The following is an 18,471-nucleotide window of genomic DNA, read 5'->3' on the forward strand; positions in this document are numbered from 1 at the left end:
ACGCCCACTTCTGGCGGCTCAGCCAATGAGGATGGGTGTGGTGACGAATTGGCCACGCCCCTTTGAGCAGATGGACCAATGGCGAGGAAGCGTTCAGGGGGTGTCAATGAGGCCACGCCCCCAGGAGGTGACATCACGCCCTCAGCTGAAGCCACGCCCCTCAAAAACGAGGCACGCCCCTAAAAACAGGAAAACTATGCCCCCTGCTGAGGAAGCCACGCCCCAGAGGATGACATCACACCATGGGGGGTGAGGCCACGCCCTCAGAGGAGGAAGCCACGCCACACTGTGTGTGATGTCACAGCCCCAGATGCTGAAGCCACGCCCCCGTAGCCCAAATCCCCGCCCCTTTTCCCCACACCCACCTCACCAGGCCCCACAAAAGCCAAGCCACGCCCTCAGGGGTGAGGCCACGCCCCTCCAGAGCCGAGCTATGCCCTCTGGAGCTTGGTCCGCCCCCTCGCCGCCATTGGCTGCCCAAGCTCCCGGCCGGACACAGCGGGAGCAGCAACAGGAAGTGACGTCGCTGCTCCCAGGCCGCCAGCAGGGGGAGGAGCCCGGCGCTGGCCCCGCCCTCAGCTGGGCGTGGCACTCCCGCAGCCAATGGCGGCGCTGGGCGGGGCCCGAGAGGGGGCGGAGCGAGCGCTTGAGGGCGAATCGGGAACCGTCCGAGAGGCGGCGAACCTGGGGAGGGGTCAGGGGTCACACGGGGGTCACACAGGGGTCAGGGGTCACTCAGAGGTGGGGGAGGCCTGAGGGAGGGGTCAAGGGTTTTCAGGGGTCACTGAGGGGTCAGGGGTCACTCAGGAGAAGGGGTGGGGGTTGAGGGAGGGGTCAGGGGTCACTCTGAGGTCACTCAGGGGTCACTCACGGGTCACTTAGAGGTCACAGGTGGGGGAGGGGAAGGGTTGGGCAATGGTGACCCTCCCCACCCTTTGGCCCTCCCCCACCTCAGCCCTCCCCCTCAATTTGCCCCACACCCCTCCCTTACCCCGCCCCCTTCCCTGGCCCCGCCCCCTCAGGCCCGCCCCTCACCTCCAGCACCTCCCCCGGGAGCCCCTCCCGAGGCTCCGAACGATCTCGAAATCCTCCAGGGAGGGGGCGGGGCCCGAGATGGGCGTGGTCAGGTAAACGGTCACGCCCCTTTCCGCTCAGGCCCCGCCCCCTCCCGGCTGGGGCAGGGACGCGCGTCTGATTGGCCGAGAGGGGCGGCGGGGGGGAGGGGGCGTGGGGGGGAGGGGCATCAATGGGCGTGGGGGAGGGGCTGAAGGGGAGGGGGAGGGGCTAAACGGGAGAGAGAGAAAAGAGGGGGAAGGGGCGAGTCAGGGATGGGGAGGTGGGGGCGGGGCCCGCCCCTCCCCACCCCACTCCAGCCCTCCCCACACCCCAAAGACCCCTCCCAACCCTCCCCCACCTAAAGATCCCCCCAAATCCCCTCCCCCATCCCACTTAAGCCCCTCCCCCCACTGAAGCCCTCCCCCTCCTCACGCGGCTCTGCCGTCGGTCACGTGGCTGTGGGGGAGGGGTCTCCGTCGGTCACGTGGCTCCCGGTGTTGCTGCCGGGGGTGGGGGAGGGGTCCCTGCCCGCTCCCGCGCGCGCCGCTCCCGCCAAACGCGGCTCAGGCCACGCCCCCTCTCCCCTTCCGGCCAATCCGAGCGCGCTTCCGCCTTCAGCCCCGCCCCTTTCCTCAGCGGCCAATCAGCGGCGCGATCCCGCCGGCGCTTCCGGCCGGCGCCGCGTGGCCACGCCCCTTCGTCATCAACAATCGGCGTCCGCTCCTTTCGTGGCCACGCCCCCAAGCCCCAAAATCGCCGCTTTTTTCCCCAAAATTTCCGCCGCTTTCGGAGCCGTTTTTGGTTCCTTTCAGCATTTTTGGGGTCGTTTTCCCCCGCCGCTCCTCGGGTGATTTTTGTGGCCGTTTTTGGGGCAGTTTCACCATTTTTAGGCGTTTTTAAAGGTTCCTTTTTGCCATTTTTAGATCCTTTTTTGGGTCATTTTTTGGCCATTTTTAGGGTTCTTTTTGACCATGTTTTGGCCGATTTTTGGGGTCCTTTTTGATCATTTCTGGTCATTTTTTGGGCGTCTTCGTGGTCATTTTTTCCACCACTTTTGGGGACGTTTTTTGACCGTTTTTGAGAGCCTTTATTACATTTTTGGGAACAACTTTTTGGCCTTTTTAGGGTCCTTTTTGGGATCCTTTTTTAGCTCTTTTCTGACCACGTTTAAGCCTCATTTTCCTGCCCTTTTTTTGTGCCTTTTTTACCCATTTTTTGCCCCCTTTTTACCCCTTTCAAATAATTTTCCCCACATTTTTACCATTTTTGCTTCCCTTTTTAGCCATTTTTGCCCATTTTCCCCTTTTTTTCTCTCATTTTAACCATTTTCACACTCACTTTTAAACATTTTCGCCTCTTTTTAATAAAGTTTTACAATTTTCCTCTTCCGTTTTTAACCATTTCCTCCCCTTTCCTTTTACCACTTCTCCCTCCATTTTTAACAATTTTTGCTCTCATTTTCAACCATTTTCGCCCTTATTGAATCATCTTTACCCCTTTTTTACCATTCCCCTCCTTTTTTACCATCCCCCCCCCCTTTTCACCCGTTTTTCTCCCATTTTTAACCATTTTCACCCCATTTTTATCCCCCCTTTTTTTTTAACCATTTCCTCCCCTTTTCAATCATTTCCACCACACTCCCACATCGGCTCCTCCCATTTCTCCCTCTTTTTTTTTTTACCATTTCCTCTCCCATTTCTTTCATTATTTCCTCCCTTTTTTTAACAATATTTTACCGCTTCTTTTTAACCATTTCCGCGCCTTTTTCCCCCTCACACCCACCCCGCCCCCAGCGCCGTCACCGCCAGCGCCACCCCGAGTCCTCCGCGCCGCCAGGGGGCGCCGCCCACGCCACTTCCGGCGCCACTTCCGGCGCTCGCAGCACTTCCGGCGTCTCTGGCGCCACTTCCGGGGTTTCCGGCGCCACTTCCGGCGTTTCCGGCGCCACTTCCGGCGTTTCCGGCGCCACTTCCGGGGTTCCCGGCGCTCCCGTTCCTCAGCGGGCGGGGCCGCACGAAGGCCACGCCCTCGGCGCGGGCGGCGATCCAATCAGAGAAGGCGCTGACGCGCGTGTAGACGCCGGGGCGGGCCGGGACCCCCGCACCCCTCCCCCCACGAGACGATCCCGACCAGGACCCACCGGCCCGAGGGGGAGGGGCAGACCAGGGGCCCCCCCGAGTCACCCTGAGGGGGCGAAGGGCAAAGGTCAGGCTGGGGTCAGGCTGGGGTCAGGCTGGGGTCACCCAGACACACCTGGGGAGCCCCTCAGGAGTCCCCGGGTGCGTCCCCTCCCCCTCCCAGGTGTATCCCAGGTGTGTCCCCAATGTCCCCAGGTGTGTCCCCAATGTCCCCAGGTGTGTCCCAGGTGTGTCCCCAATGTCCCCAGGTGTGTCCCAGGTGTGTCCCAGGTGTGTCCCAGGTGTATCTCAGGTGTATCCCCAATGTCCCCAGGTGTAACCCAGGTGTATCCCCAATGTCCCCAGGTGTGTCCCAGGTGTGTCCCCAATGTCCCCAGGTGTGTCCCAGGTGTGTCCCAGGTGTATCCCAGGTGTGTCCCCAATGTCCTCAGGTGTGTCCCAGGTGTGTCTCAGGTGTGTCCCAGCTGTCCCCAGCTGTCCCCAGGTGTATCTCAGGTGTATCCCAGGTGTATCTCAGGTATGTTCAGGTGTATCTCAGGTGTGTCCCAGGTGTGTCCCAGGTGTATCCCAGGTGTATCTCAGGTATGTTCAGCTGTCCCCAGGTGTGTCCATTCTCACCTTGCAGGTGTCCGTGCCCCCGCCCAGGTGTCCTGCGCACACCATGGCCCATCCCAGCTGTACCCAGCTGTACCCAGGTGTACCCAGGTGTATCTCAGGTGTATCCCAGGTGTATCCCAGGTGTATCTCAGGTATGTTCAGGTGTATCCCAGGTGTCACTCAGGTATGTTCAGGTGTATCTCAGGTGTCACTCAGGTATGTTCAGGTGTGTCCATTCTCACCTTACAGGTGTCTGTTCCCCCACCCAGGTGTCCTGCGCACACCATGGCCCATCCCAGCTGTACCCGGGTGTATCTCAGGTATGTTCAGGTGTACCCCAGGTGTCACTCAGGTATGTTCAGGTGTATCTCAGGTGTATCCCAGGTGTATCCCAGCTATCCCCAGGTGTGTTAAGGTGTATCCCAGGTGTGTCCATTCTCACCTTGTAGGTGTCTGTTCCCCCTCCCAGGTGTCCTGCGCACACCATGGCCCATCCCAGCTGTACCCGGGTGTATCTCAGGTATGTTCAGGTGTACCCCAGGTGTATCTCAGGTATGTTCAGGTGTATCCCCAATGTCCCCAGCTGTCCCCAGGTGTGTCCATTCTCACCTTGCAGGTGTCCGTGCCCCCTCCCAGGTGTCCTGCGCACACCATGGCCCATCCCAGCTGTACCCAGCTGTACCCAGGTGTACCCAGGTGTATCCCAGGTGTATCTCAGGTATGTTCAGGTGTATCTCAGGTGTATCCCAGGTGTATCTCAGGTGTCCCCAGGTGTGTATCTCTCACCTTGCAGGTGTCCGTGCCCCCGCCCAGGTGTCCTGCGCACACCATGGCCCATCCCAGCTGTACCCAGCTGTACCCAGGTGTATCTCAGGTATGTTCAGGTGTATCCCAGGTGTATCTCAGGTGTATCCCAGGTGTATCTCAGGTATGTTCAGGTGTGTATCTCTCACCTTGCAGGTGTCCGTGCCCCCGCCCAGGTGTCCTGCGCACACCATGGCCCATCCCAGCTGTACCCGGGTGTACCCAGGTGTCACTCAGGTATGTTCAGGTGTCACTCAGGTATGTTCAGGTGTATCCCAGGTGTATCCCAGGTGTATCTCAGGTGTGTCCCAGCTGTCCCCAGGTGTGTCCCAGCTGTCCCCAGCTGTCCCCAGGTGTGTCCATTCTCACCTTGCAGGTGTCCGTGCCCCCTCCCAGGTGTCCTGCGCACACCATGGCCCATCCCAGCTGTACCCGAGTGTACCCAGGTGTATCCCAGGTGTATCTCAGGTACGTTCAGGTGTATCCCAGGTGTATCTCAGGTGTATCCCAGGTGTATCTCAGGTATGTTCAGGTGTGTCCATTCTCACCTTGCAGGTGTCCGTGCCCCCGCCCAGGTGTCCTGCGCACACCATGGCCCATCCCAGCTGTACCCGGGTGTACCCAGGTGTCACTCAGGTATGTTCAGGTGTCACTCAGGTATGTTCAGGTGTATCCCAGGTGTATCCCAGGTGTATCTCAGGTATGTTCAGGTGTGTATCTCTCACCTTGCAGGTGTCCGTGCCCCCGCCCAGGTGTCCTGCGCACACCATGGCCTATCCCAGCTGTACCCAGCTGTACCCAGGTGTACCCAGCTGTACCCAGGTGTATCTCAGGTATGTTCAGGTGTATCCCAGGTGTATCCCAGGTATGTTCAGGTGTCCCCAGGTGTGTTCAGGTGTATCCCAGGTGTGTCCATTCTCACCTTGCAGGTGTCCGTGCCCCCGCCCAGGTGTCCTGCGCACACCATGGCCCATCCCAGCTGTCCCCAGGTGTATCTCAGGTGTATCCCAGGTGTATCTCAGGTGTATCTCAGGTATGTTCAGGTGTCCCCAGGTGTGTATCTCTCACCTTGCAGGTGTCCGTGCCCCCGCCCAGGTGTCCTGCGCACACCATGTCGTCCTGGATGCGCCGCGGGGGCAGCGCCGGGCCCAGGTCGGTGCCGTAGAGGCGGCGGCAGAGCCCGAGGGGCAGGAGCGGAACCTGGAGCTGCCGGAGGCGGCGCGGGGCTGGGAGTGACCACGAGTGACCGTGAGTGACCAGTGAGTGACCAGTGACCACGAGTGACCAGTGAGTGACCAGTGAGTGACCAATGAGTGACCGTGAGTGACCGGTGAGTGACCAATGAGTGACCAATGAGTGACCACTGACCACGAGTGACCAGTGAGTGACCAATGAGTGACCACAGACTGACCATTGAGTGACCACAGAGTGACCACTGACCATGAGTGACCAGTGAGTGACCAATGAGTGACCACAGAGTGACCATTGAGTGACCACTGACCATGAGTGACCACTGAGTGACCAATGAGTGACCAATGAGTGACCACTGAGTGACTACTGAGTGACCACTGACCACGAGTGACCAATGAGTGACCAATGAGTGACCACTGACCATGAGTGACCACTGAGTGACCACTGCCCTCAAACTGACCACTGACCCCAACTCTTCTCCTCCCAGTCCCTCCCAGTCCCATTTTAACCCCTCCCAGTTTGCTCCCAGTCCCTCCCAGTTCATCCCAATCCCCTCCCAGTCCCTCCCAGTCCCCTTTTAACCCCTCCCAATCCCCTCCCAGTCCCTCCCAGTCCCTCCCAATCCCCTCCCAGTCCCTCCCGGTCCCCTTTTAACCCCTCCCAGTCCCTCCCAGTCCCCTCCCAGTCCCTCCCAGTCCCCTTTTAACCCCTCCCAGTCCCCTTTTAACCCCTCCCAGTCCCTCCCAGTCCCCTTTTAACCCCTCCCAGTCCCCTTTTAACCCCTCCCAGTCCCTCCCAGTCCCCTTTTAACCCCTCCCAGTCCCATTTTAACCCCTCCCAGTCCCCTTTTAACCCCTCCCAGTCCCATTTTAATCCCTCCCAGTCCCTCCCAGTCCCCTTTTAACCCCTCCCAGTCCCCTTTTAACCCCTCCCAGACCCCTTTTAACCCCTCCCAGTCCCCTTTTTAACCCCTCCCAATCCCCTCCCAGTCCCATTTTAACCCCTCCCAGTCCCTCCCAGTCCCTCCCAGTCCCTCCCAGTCCCCTTGTAACCCCTCGCGGTCCGCCCCGCTCACCTCCGCTGCCGGTGTCGCCCCAGCCGGTGCTGACGCAGGCGGTGCCGGGGCTGAAGCGCAGCCGGGCCGAGGGGAGGCAAACGGGGCCGATGCCGGGCCCGAACGGGACGGGCCGGGCCAGCCGGGCCAGGGCGATGTCGCCGCTCGTGGCCTCGCCCGCGTAGCGCGGGTGGGGCAGGAGCTGGGCCACGCCCACGGCCACGCCCCCGCCCGAGGCCCCGCCCTCCCGGCCCCGCCCCTCCCCCGCCGGCAGCTCCGTGGTGCCCAAAAGGACCGAAAACAAGCGGGGGTCGTGGCTCCTGTGGGGGAGGGGCGGGGGGGGTTAATGGTGGGGGGGGAGGGGAACGAGCTTGGCCCCTCCCCCCGTGGTTATACGGACACTCCCCCCACCCCAAAGGGACCGAAAATGAGCCAAAAATGACCCGAAAATGAGCCAAAAATGACCCGAAAATGAGCCAAAAAAGACCAAAAAATGAGACAAGAATGAGCCAAAATGAGCCAAAATGAGCCAAGAATGACCCCAAAAATGAGCCAAAAATGAGCCAAGAATGACCCAAAAATGAGCCAAGAATGAACTAAAAATGAGCCAAAAATGAGCTAAAAATGACCCAAAAATGACCCAAGAATGACCCAAGAATGACCTCAAAACTGAGCCAAAAATGAACCAAGAATGACTCAAAAATGACCCAAAAATGACCCCGAAAATGACCCAAAAATTCCCCAAAAAAGGTCCCAATAATGACCCCAAAATGACCCAAAAATGAGCCAAGAATGACCCAAAATGACCCCAAAAACCCCCAAAATGGCCCAAAAAGAAGCGGGGGTGGTGTGGGGGAGGGGCAATGGTCAGGGAGGGGGAGGGGCCAATGGGATGGACACGCCCCTGACCCCTCCCCCGTCTTTATCTGGCCCCTCCCCCCACTCCGAAAATAACCCAAAAATGACCCAAAAATGACCCAAAATGGTTTGTACTGGTTTATACTGGTCTGTACGGGTTTATACCAATTTATACAGGTTTATATTGGTTTCTATTCGTCTGTACTGGTCCATACTGGTTTATACTGGTCTATACTGGTCTGTACTGGTCTATACTGGTCTATACTGGTTTCTATGGGTTTCTATGGGTTTCTATGGGTCTATAATGGTTTATACAGTCCCATACTGGTCCATACTGGTCCGTACTGGTCACTCACCCCTGCAGGCAGTGCGCGGGCCGTCACCACCCATTCCGGGCTCACCAGGGACACCCCAGTGCCAGACTGGTCTATACTGGTCTATACTGGTCTATACTGGTTTCTATGGGTTTCTATGGGTATATACAGTCCCATACAGTCCCATACAGTCCCATACTGGTCTATACTGGTCTATACTGGTCTATACTGGTTTATACTGGTCACTCACCCCTGCAGGCAGTGCGCGGCCGTCACCACCCATTCCGGGGACACCAGGGACACCCCAGTGCCAGACTGGTCTGTACTGGTCTGTACTGGTCTATACTGGTTTCTATGGGTATATACAGTCCCATACAGTCCCATACAGTCCCATACTGGTCTATACTGGTCCATACTGGTCCATACTGGTTTATACTGGTCACTCACCCCTGCAGGCAGTGCGCGGCCGTCACCACCCATTCCGGGCTCACCAGGGACACCCCAGTGCCAGACTGGTCTGTACTGGTCTGTACTGGTTTCTATGGGTTTCTATGGGTCTATAATGGTTTATACTGGTTTATACTGGTCCATACTGGTCCGTACTGATCACTCACCCCTGCAGGCAGTGCGCGGCCGTCACCACCCATTCCGGGGACACCAGGGACACCCCAGTGCCAGACTGGTCTATACTGGTCTATACTGGTTTCTATGGGTATATACAGTCCCATACAGTCCCATACTGGTCTATACTGGTTTGTACTGGTCACTCACCCCTGCAGGCAGTGCGCGGCCGTCACCACCCATTCCGGGCTCACCAGGGACACCCCAGTGCCAGACTGGTCTGTACTGGTCTGTACTGGTTTCTATGGGTTTCTATGGGTTTCTATGGGTCTATAATGGTTTATACAATCCCATACAGTCCCATACTGGTCCATACTGGTCACTCACCCCTGCAGGCAGTGCGCGGCCGTCACCACCCATTCCGGGGACACCAGGGACACCCCAGTGCCAGACTGGTCTGTACTGGTCTGTACTGGTTTCTATGGGTTTCTATGGGTTTCTATGGGTTTCTATGGGTATATACTGGTCTATACTGGTCTATACTGGTCTATACTGGTCCGTACTGGTCACTCACCCCTGCAGGCAGTGCGCGGCCGTCAACACCCATTCCGGGCTCACCAGGGACACCCCAGTGCCAGACTGGTCTGTACTGGTCTATACTGGTTTCTATGGGTTTCTATGGGTATATACAGTCCCATACAGTCCCATACTGGTCTATACTGGTCTATACTGGTCTATACTGGTTTCTATGGGTTTCTATGGGTATATACAGTCCCATACTGGTTTATACTGGTCCATACTGGTCCATACTGGTCACTCACCCCTGCAGGCAGTGCGCGGCCGTCACCACCCATTCCGGGCTCACCAGGGACACCCCAGTGCCAGACTGGTCTATACTGGTCTATACTGGTCTATACTGGTTTATACTGGTCACTCACCCCTGCAGGCAGTGCGCGGCCGTCACCACCCATTCCGGGCTCACCAGGGACACCCCAGTGCCAGACTGGTCTGTACTGGTTTCTATGGGTTTCTATGGGTTTCTATGGGTTTCTATGGGTATATACAGTCCCATACTGGTCCATACTGGTTTGTACTGGTCACTCACCCCTGCAGGCAGTGCGCGGCCGTCACCACCCATTCCGGGCTCACCAGGGACACCCCAGTGCCAGACTGGTCTGTACTGGTCTATACTGGTTTCTATGGGTTTCTATGGGTCTATAATGGTTTATACAGTCCCATACTGGTCCATACTGGTTTGTACTGGTCACTCACCCCTGCAGGCAGTGCGCGGCCGTCACCACCCATTCCGGGCTCACCAGGGACACCCCGCACACGTGCGCCCCCCCCCCGGCGCAGGGAGCCCTGCCAGGGCCAGCGCCCCTCCCCCGCCTCCGACCCCCCCACGGCGCGGGACAGGGGCGGGGGGCGGGGCCGGCCGCACTCTGTGGGGACAGAGGGGGAGGGGCGGTCACGGGACACGCGGGGACACGCGGGGGACACACGGGGGACACGCGGGGGACACGCGGGGGACACAAGGGGGACACTTTGGGGACATTTAGAGGGGATTTGGGGGGCAGTTGGGGGGGATTTGGGGGGTTTAGGGACAGTTTGGGGGGGATTTGGGGGGTTTAGGGACAGTTTGGGGGGGATTTGGGGGGGTTGGGGACATTTTGGGGACATTTCAGGGGGGTTTGGGGACAGTTAGGGACAGTTGGGGACATTGGGGACATTTCAGGGGTTTTGGGGACAGGGACAGTTGGGGACATTTTGGGGACAGATGGGGACATTTAGAGGGGATTTGGGGAGGTTGGGGGCACTTGGGGACATTATGGGGACATTTCAGGGGGGTTTGGGGACAGTTAGGGACAGTTGGGGGGGATTTGGGGACACTTTGTGGACATTCAGAGGGGATTTTTGGGGGGATTTGGGGGGTTTGGGGACATTCTGGGGACAGTTGGGGACGGCTGGGGACATGTCAGGGGGCATTGGGGACATTTCAGGGGGGTTTGGGGACAGTTAGGGACAGTTGGGGACATTTTGGGGACAGTTTGGGGACATTTAGAGGGGATTTTGGGGGCAGTTGGGGGGGATTTGGGGAGGTTGGGGACACTTGGGGACAGTTAGGGACATGTTGGGGGACATGTTGGGGGGGTTTGGGGGTATTTGGGGACACTTTGGGGACATTCGGGGACATTATGGGGACATTTAGAGGGGATTTTGGGGGCAGTTGGGAGGGGGATTTGGGGACTTTTGGGGACATTTTGGGGACATTTAGAAGGGATTTTGGAGACATTCAGGGGACACTGAGGGACACTTTGGGGACATTCTGGGGGGGAGTTGGGGGGGATTTTGGAGACATTTTGGGGACATTCTGGGGACACTTTGGGGGGGGGAGTTGGGGGCGCAGTTGGGAGGGGATTTGGAGGGTTTGGGGACACTCGGGGACATTTTGGGGACATTTCAGGGGGTTTGGGGACATTTTGGGAGGGGTTGGGGATATTTGGGGACACTTTGGGGACATTCTGGGACATTTAGAGGGGATTTTGGGGGCAGTTGGGATTTGGGGACATTTTGGGGACACTGGGGACATTCTGGGGATGCTCTGGGGACATTCTGGGGGGGATTTGGGGACATTCTGGAGACATTTAGAGGGGATTTTGGGGACATTCTTGGGACACTCTGGGGGGCAGTTGGGGGGGGGTTTGGGGACACTTGGGGACATTTTGGGGACATTTCAGAGGGGTTTGGGGACATTCTGGGGACATTCTGGGGACATTCTGGGGACATTCTAGGACATTTAGAGGGGATTATGGGGGCAGTTGGGGGGGGATTTGGGGGGGTTTGGGGACAGTTGGGGTCATTCGGGGGCACTTGGGGACACACGGGGCATTCTGGGACATTTAGAGGGGATTTTGGGGGCACTTTGGGGACACTCGGGAGGGCAGTTGGGGGATTTAGGGGTTTGGGGACACTTTGGGGACATTTTGGGGACACTTTGGGGGGGGAGTTGGGGGCGCAGTTTGGGAGGGGATTTGGAGGGTTTGGGGACACTCGGGGACATTTTGGGGACATTTCAGGGGGGTTTGGGGACAGTCAGGGACAGCTGGGGGGGCATTGGGGACATTTTGGGGACACTCTGGGGACATTTCGGGAGATTTGGGGACATTTGGGGGGTTTGGGGAGGATTTGGGGACACCGGGGGACTTTGCAAGGGATTTGGGGACATTTGGGGACATTTTGGGCGGGGTTTGGGGACATTTGGGGACATTTGGGGACACTTTGGGGTCATTTGGGGACATTTGGGAGGATCTGGGGCATTTGGGGACATTTTGGGCGGGGTTTGGGGACATTTCAGGACATTTAGGGACGCTTTGGGGACATTTGGGGACATAGAGGACATCTGGGGACATTTTGGGGCGTTTGGGGACATTTTGGGCAGGGTTTGGGGACATTTGGGGTCATTTAGGGACACTTTGAGGGGATCTGGGGACATTTGGGGGGCATTTGGGGACATTTGGGAGGATCTGGGGCATTTGGGGACATTTTGGGGGGGATTTGGGGACATTTCGGGGACATTTTGGGGACATTTTGGGGACATTTTGGGTTCTCACCCCGCTCCGTCTCCGAGAGCTCCCGGGACCCATCTGGGGGGGAAGGGGAGGGGTCAGGGGGGGCTGAACCCCAAAAAAACCCAAAATCCACCCCAAAATCCCCTCAAAAATCCACCCAAAAACCCCTCAAAAAACCCCAAAAACCCCTCAAAAAAACCCAAATCCACCCCAAAATCCACCCCAAAAAACCCTTAAAAACCCCCAAATCCCCAAAAAAAAACCCCAAAAATCCTCCCCCCAAAAAAACCAAAAACCTCCCCCAGAAAAACCCAAAATCCACCCAAAAAAAAAAAACCCCAAAAAACCAAAATAAACATTCCCCAAAACCCAAACACCCCAAAACCCCAAAAAAATTCCCCAAAACCACCAAACCCCCAAGAAAACCAAACAAAAACCCCCCCAAATAAAACCCCCAAACCCCAAAAATCCCCAAATAAACACAAATCCACCCCAAAAAACCCCAAAACACCCAAATTTGGGGGGAAATCCCAAATTCCCACCCGGGACGCCCCAAAATTTGGGTCTCGGGGAGGAGAAATCCCAAATTTTGGTCTCGAAACTGGAGGGAAAACCCAAAATTCCACCCGGGAACCCCAAATTTGGATCCTGAATCTGGGGAATCCCAAATTTAAAGCGGCAAATTTGGCTCAAAATCCCAAAATTTGACCCCCAAATCCCAATTTTCCACCCAAAATCCCAAATTTCCACCAGGGAACCCCAAAATTCCCAAATTTCCACCCCAAATTCTGAATTTAGCCCCAAAATTCCCGAATTTCGATCCCAAATTTGGGGAAAATCCCAAATTTCCGCCCGGGAGCCCCAAAATTGGATCCCAAAATTAGAGAATCCCAAACTTTAAATCCCAAATTTGTTGGGAAACCTCAAAATTGGACCCAAAACCCCCGAAAATTCCACCCCAAAAATCCAAATTTGCCGTCCAAAAATCCCCAAAATTCCACCCCCAAAATTCCCAGATTTTCCACCCTAAACCCCCAAAATTTCTGCCCAAATTTCCGAATTTTGGCTCCAAAATTCCCCAAATTTCCGATCCCAAATTTCCACCCCAAAACCCCCCAAAATTCCCGAATTTCCACCCCAAAACCCCCCAAATTCGGCCCCAAAATTCCCAAATTCGCCGAACCCCCAAAACTTCGAACCCCAAAATTTTGGGGCAGGAGGGGGGAAGGGGGAAAGAAAACCCCAAAATTCTCAAATTCCCACCCCAAATCCTCGACTTTGTCTCCAAATTCCCAAATTTTGGGCCCCAAACTTGCCGAACCCCAAACTTTAAACCCCAAATTTTGGGGAAATCCCCAAAATTTCCACCGGAAAACCCCAAAATTCCACCCAAAACCCCCCAAATTCGGCTCCCGAATTTGGAGAGAACCCCAAAATTCAACCCCCAAATTTGGGGGAAAAAACCCCAAAATTTCCACCCGGGATTTCCCACCCCCCCCCCCCCCAAAAAATTCCCCAAAATTTTCCCTCAGAATCGCTTCCCACGGGTGGGGGAGGGGCGGGGATTCCCCCCCCCCCCCTTTTCGGGTCTCACCTGGGGGGGGGTCCCCGGGCGTGACGTCACAGGCGAGGGCGGCCAGCAGCAGGAGGGGGAGGGGCAGCAGCGCCCGCGGGGTCCCCATGGCGGCGCCCGCCCCTCCCCCACCCCCCGCACCCCCTTAAATGCGCTCGGGACGGGGGGGGGGGGGCCCCACCCCTCCCCCCCCCCACGCCCCCGACGCCGTCCGACGGGTTCGCCCACGCCGGGGGGGAGGGGCGGGACGGGGGAAAACCAACCCCTCCCCCACCCCCACACCCCTCCCCCACCCCAGAATTTTGGGGGTGACGCCCTAAAATAAAAAAGGGGCGGGGAGAGGGGGAGGGGTGGGAATGAAGCATCAGAAAGTCGGGGGGGGGGGGAGGGGAGGCTGAAAATTCCCCCTCAGGGATGGCCCAAAATTCACCCACGATGAGGGGGAAAGGTGGGGGCGAACCCCAAAATCCCCCTCCTCAAATTTCGGCCGAAAAATTCACGCCAACACCACAGTTTGTCCTCAAAGTGTTTTAAACACGTCGAAATGCACTCGGCCGCACCGCAAGACCCCAAAATCCTCCAAAATCGCCTCAAAATCGCCCCAAAAATCCCAACCCGCCATTTTTCCCTCCTCAAAATGGCGGCTCCCCTTCTTGCCCCCTTCTCAAGATGGCGGCGGCTCTCGCGAGATTTTGTGCTCCTTTCTGCGCGCGCGCGGGCGCCGTGGGGGCCGCTGGGATCGCGGCGGACCCGGCGCAGACGGAGCCGGTGGAGCGGCCGCCATGGTGAGAGAGCCCCCGGGGGGGAGGAGGAGGCGGCGGCGGCTCCGCGGCGATTTTGGGGCCGTTCCGGAGCTTTTTGGTCACTTTGGGATCCCGGCGGGATCGGGAAAAGCGCGAAGGAATTTGCCCGAAATGCCGAAATTTCGCCCTAAAACCGCCCCCCCCTCCAAAGCGCGCGGGCGGCTCCCCTCAGCGAGGCCACGCCCACTTTTGCTCGCGCCCCCCTCACTGAAGCCACGCCCACATCCCCTCACGCAAACCACGCCCCTCAATAATCCCAAACCCTCATTATTTTTATGCAAATAACCCTGAAATTTTAACAACCACGCCCCTCCTGATTTAATTACACCTTTTAATAATTAGTTACGCCCTTAAAAGGCAAACTCCGCCTTCTTTTATGTAGTGGCCACCTCCTTTTTCCTCACTAGCCACGCCCCCTAATCCTAACCACGCCCACTCCCTCAGGAGCCGCGGCCTAAAATGGAATAAAAACTCTCAAAAATGGAATAAAACCCCTCAAAAATGGAATAAAAATCCTCCAAAATCGCAATTTTTTCGGCTTCCAGGACGTGTTCCTGATGATCCGGCGGCACAAGACGACGATTTTCACCGAGGCCAAGGAATCCTCGACCGTGCTGGAGCTGAAGAGAATCGTGCAGGGAATCCTGCACCGGCCGCCCGAGGAGCAGCGGCTCTACAAGGCGGGCACTGAGGGGTTAATGGGGAGATTTGGGGGGGTTTGGGGGTTTTTAGAGGAAATTTGGGGGATTTTTGGGGGTTTTAGGGGAGTTTTAAGGGGAAATTTTGGTGGATTCTAGGGGGGGCGGTTTGGGGAGGTTTGAGGGGATTTAGGGGGGTTTAAGGGGTGTTTGAGGGGGATTTTGAGGGGATTTGAGGAGATTTTAAGGATATTTTAGGGATATTTCAGGAGATCTTTTGGGAGAATTTTAGGGATATTTTGGGATGATTTCACAGATATTTCAGGGAATCTTTTGGGGTAATTTTGGGGATAATTCTGAGGATATCTCAGGGGATGTTTTGGGATAATTCCAGGGATATTTGGGGATAATTTCGAGGATATTTCAGGGATATTTTTGGGATAATTTCAGGGACATTTTGAGGTAATTTCAGAGATATTTCAGGGGATATTTTGGGATAACTTTGGGGATATTTTGGGGTAACTTTGGGGACATTTTGAGGGTACTTCAGGGGATATTTTGGGGTAATTTTGGGGATATTTTGAGGGTACTTTAGGGAATATTTTGGCGTGGCTTTGGGGACATTTTGAGGATACCTCAGGGTACATTTTGGGGTATTTTGAGGATACTTTAGGGGACATTTTGGGGTAACTTTGGGGGTATTTTGGGGATACCTCAGGGGACATTTTGGGGTAATTTTGGGGGTATTTTGGGGATACTCCAGGGGACATTTTGGGGTAACTTTGGGGGTATTTTGAGGACACTTCAGGGGATGTTTTGGGGTAACTTTGGGGGTATTTTGGGGATACTCCAGGGTACATTTTGGGGTATCTTTGGGGATATTTTGAGGATATTTTGGGGATACTCCAGGGTACATTTTGGGGTATCTTTGGGGATATTTTGAGGATATTTTGGGGATACTCCAGGGTACATTTTGGGGTATCTTTGGGGATATTTTGAGGATATTTTGGGGATACTCCAGGGTACATTTTGGGGTATCTTTGGGGATATTTTGAGGATATTTTGGGGATACTCCAGGGTACATTTTGGGGTATCTTTGGGGATATTTTGAGGATATTTTGGGGTAACTTTGGGGACATTTTGGGGTAACTTTTGGGGTATTTTGGGGATATTTTGAGGATATTTTGGGGTAACTTTGGGGGTATTTTGGGGATACTCCAGGGTACATTTTGGGGTAACTTTGGGGGTATTTTGAGGATATTTTGGGGTAACTTAGGGGGTATTTTGGGGTAACTTTGGGGGTATTTTGGGGATACCCCAGGGTACATTTTGGGGTAATTTCCATGGTTTTTCCCCCCCCCAGGATGACCAGCTGCTGGAGGACTCCAAGACCTTGGGCGACTGCGGCTTCACGAGCCAGACAGCGCGGCCCCAGGCGCCGGCCACCGTGGGGCTGGCCCTGCGCAACGGGGGTGGGTCTGCAAGGGGAAAAGGGGGAAAAACGGGGAGATTTGGGGGGATAAAGGGGATTTGGGGGGAAAAAAGGGGAGATTTGGGGGGAAAAAAGGGGATTTGGGGGGAAAAAAGGGGATTTGGGGGGGTCTGCAAGGGGAAAAGGGGGGGAAAAAAGGGGGGATTTGGGGGGAATAAAGGGAGTTTGGGGGGATAAAGGGGATTTGGGGGGATAAAGGGGATTTGGGGGGAAAAAAGGGGATTTGGGGGGAAAAAAGGGGATTTGGGGGGGAGAAAGGGGATTTGGGGGGAATAAAGGGGATTTGGGGGGATAAAGGGGAGTTTGGGGGGAAAAAAGGGGATTTGGGGGGATAAAGGGGAGTTTGGGGGGAAAAAAGGGGAGATTTGGGGGGAAAAACGGGGATTTGGGGGGATAAAGGGGATTTGGGGGGAAAATGGGGAGATTTGGGGGGGTCTGAAGGGGATTTGGGGGGAATAAAGGGGATTTGGGGGGATAAAGGGAGTGTGGGGGGAATAAAGGGGATTTTGGGGATGTTTGGGGTTCCTAAAGGGAATTTTCAGGGTTTCCAGGTGGGAATTTTTAGGGTATTTTTTGGGGGGGCATTTTTGTCCTTTGTGGGTTGGATTTTGGGGGTTCCCAGGTGAGAATTTTGGGCTGGTTTTTTTGGGGTGTTCTTGTCCGTTCTGGGTTGGATTTTGGGGTGGGAATTTTTCGGGGTTTTTTTTTTGGGTATTTTTGCCCGTTCTGGGTTGGATATTTGGGTTTTCCCGGTGGGAATTTTTCGGGTTTTTTTTTTGGGGTTTTTTTTGCCCGTTCCGTGTCAGATTTTGGGGTTTTTTTGGGGTTTTTTTTGCCCGTTCCGTGTCAGATTTTGGGGTTCCTGGGTGGGAATTTTTCAGGTATTTTTTTGGGGTTTTTTTTGCCCGTTCCGTGTTGGACGTTGGGGTCCCGGGTGTGTGATTTTTCGGGGTTTTTTTGGGGTTTTTTTGCTCGTTCCGTGTCGGATTTTGGGGGTTTTTTTGGGGTTTTTTTTTGCCCGTTCCGTGTCGGATTTGGGGGTTTTTTTTGGGTTTTTTTTTTGCCCGTTCCGTGTCGGATTTTGGGGTTTTTTTGGGGTTTTTTTTGCCCGTTCCGTGTCGGATTTTGGGGTTTTTTTTGGGGTATTTTTTGCCCGTTCCATGTCGGATTTTGGGGGTTTTTTTGGGGTTTTTTTTTGCCCGTTCCGTGTCGGATTTGGGGGTTTTTTTTGGGTTTTTTTTTTGCCCGTTCCGTGTCGGATTTTGGGGTTTTTTTTGGGGTTTTTTTTGCCCGTTCCGTGTCGGATTTTGGGGTTTTTTTTTGGGGTATTTTTTTGCCCGTTCCGTGTCGGATGTTGGGGTCCCGGGTGTGTGATTTTTTAACCCCCTCCTGGCCAGAGGAGTCCTTCGAGGGGCTGCGCATCGAGCCCTTCTCCAGCCCCCCGGAGCTGCCGGATGTGATGAAGCCCCAGGACTCGACCGGCGCCGCCACCGACCCCCCCCTGCCCTGAGCGCCCCTTTTTGGGCTCAGATCCGGCGGTTTTGGGGCTCCTGGGGACGGGGGGGGGGGGGAATGGGGGAGGGGGTGGGGTGGGGGAGGGGAGAAATAAAAAACCAAAATAATAAAAAATAGAAAAAAGACTGGAAATGTCTGGGGGGGAGGGGGTCAAAGGGAATTATGGGGTAATTTCAGGGAGATTTTGGGGTAATTCCAGGGATATTGGGGGATAATTTCAGGGATATTTTTGGATAATTTCAGGGATTTTTTTGGATAATTTCAGGGATATTTTTGGGGTAATTTCAGGGAGATTTTGGGTAATTTCA

General features: G+C 55.6%; 2 protein-coding genes across 2 annotated transcripts; one reads left to right on the forward strand and one right to left on the reverse strand.

Moving 5' to 3' along the window:
- Positions 1-2,394: 2,394 nt before the first annotated feature.
- LOC118693242 (serine protease 33-like) lies at positions 2,395-13,824 on the reverse strand. The gene is given in 8 exon segments (XM_054518193.1): positions 2,395-3,143; positions 3,145-3,240; positions 5,664-5,821; positions 6,862-7,160; positions 9,846-9,919; positions 9,921-10,015; positions 12,185-12,217; positions 13,737-13,824. Coding segments are annotated over 8 exon segments (1,158 nt in total). The 3' UTR covers positions 2,395-2,828.
- Positions 13,825-14,420: 596 nt separating this feature from the next.
- Positions 14,421-18,230, forward strand: ELOB (elongin B). The gene is made up of 4 exons (XM_036393634.2): positions 14,421-14,500; positions 15,064-15,198; positions 16,520-16,628; positions 18,046-18,230. The coding sequence occupies exons 1-4, from the start codon at positions 14,498-14,500 to the stop codon at positions 18,156-18,158; spliced, it is 360 nt and encodes a 119-aa protein (XP_036249527.1). The 5' UTR covers positions 14,421-14,497; the 3' UTR covers positions 18,159-18,230.
- Positions 18,231-18,471: the final 241 nt, after the last annotated feature.

The sequence above is a fragment of the Molothrus ater genome, unplaced genomic scaffold, assembly GCF_012460135.2.
Source record: "Molothrus ater isolate BHLD 08-10-18 breed brown headed cowbird unplaced genomic scaffold, BPBGC_Mater_1.1 matUn_MA706, whole genome shotgun sequence".
NCBI lineage: Eukaryota > Metazoa > Chordata > Aves > Passeriformes > Icteridae > Molothrus > Molothrus ater.

Excerpts from the sequence above, each read along its gene's own strand:
- ELOB (XM_036393634.2), top strand. Across the intron at positions 15,199-16,519 it reads AGGAGCAGCGGCTCTACAAG|GATGACCAGCTGCTGGAGGA; the intron begins GCGGGCACTGAG and ends TCCCCCCCCCAG. Across the intron at positions 16,629-18,045 it reads GCTGGCCCTGCGCAACGGGG|AGGAGTCCTTCGAGGGGCTG; the intron begins GTGGGTCTGCAA and ends CCTCCTGGCCAG.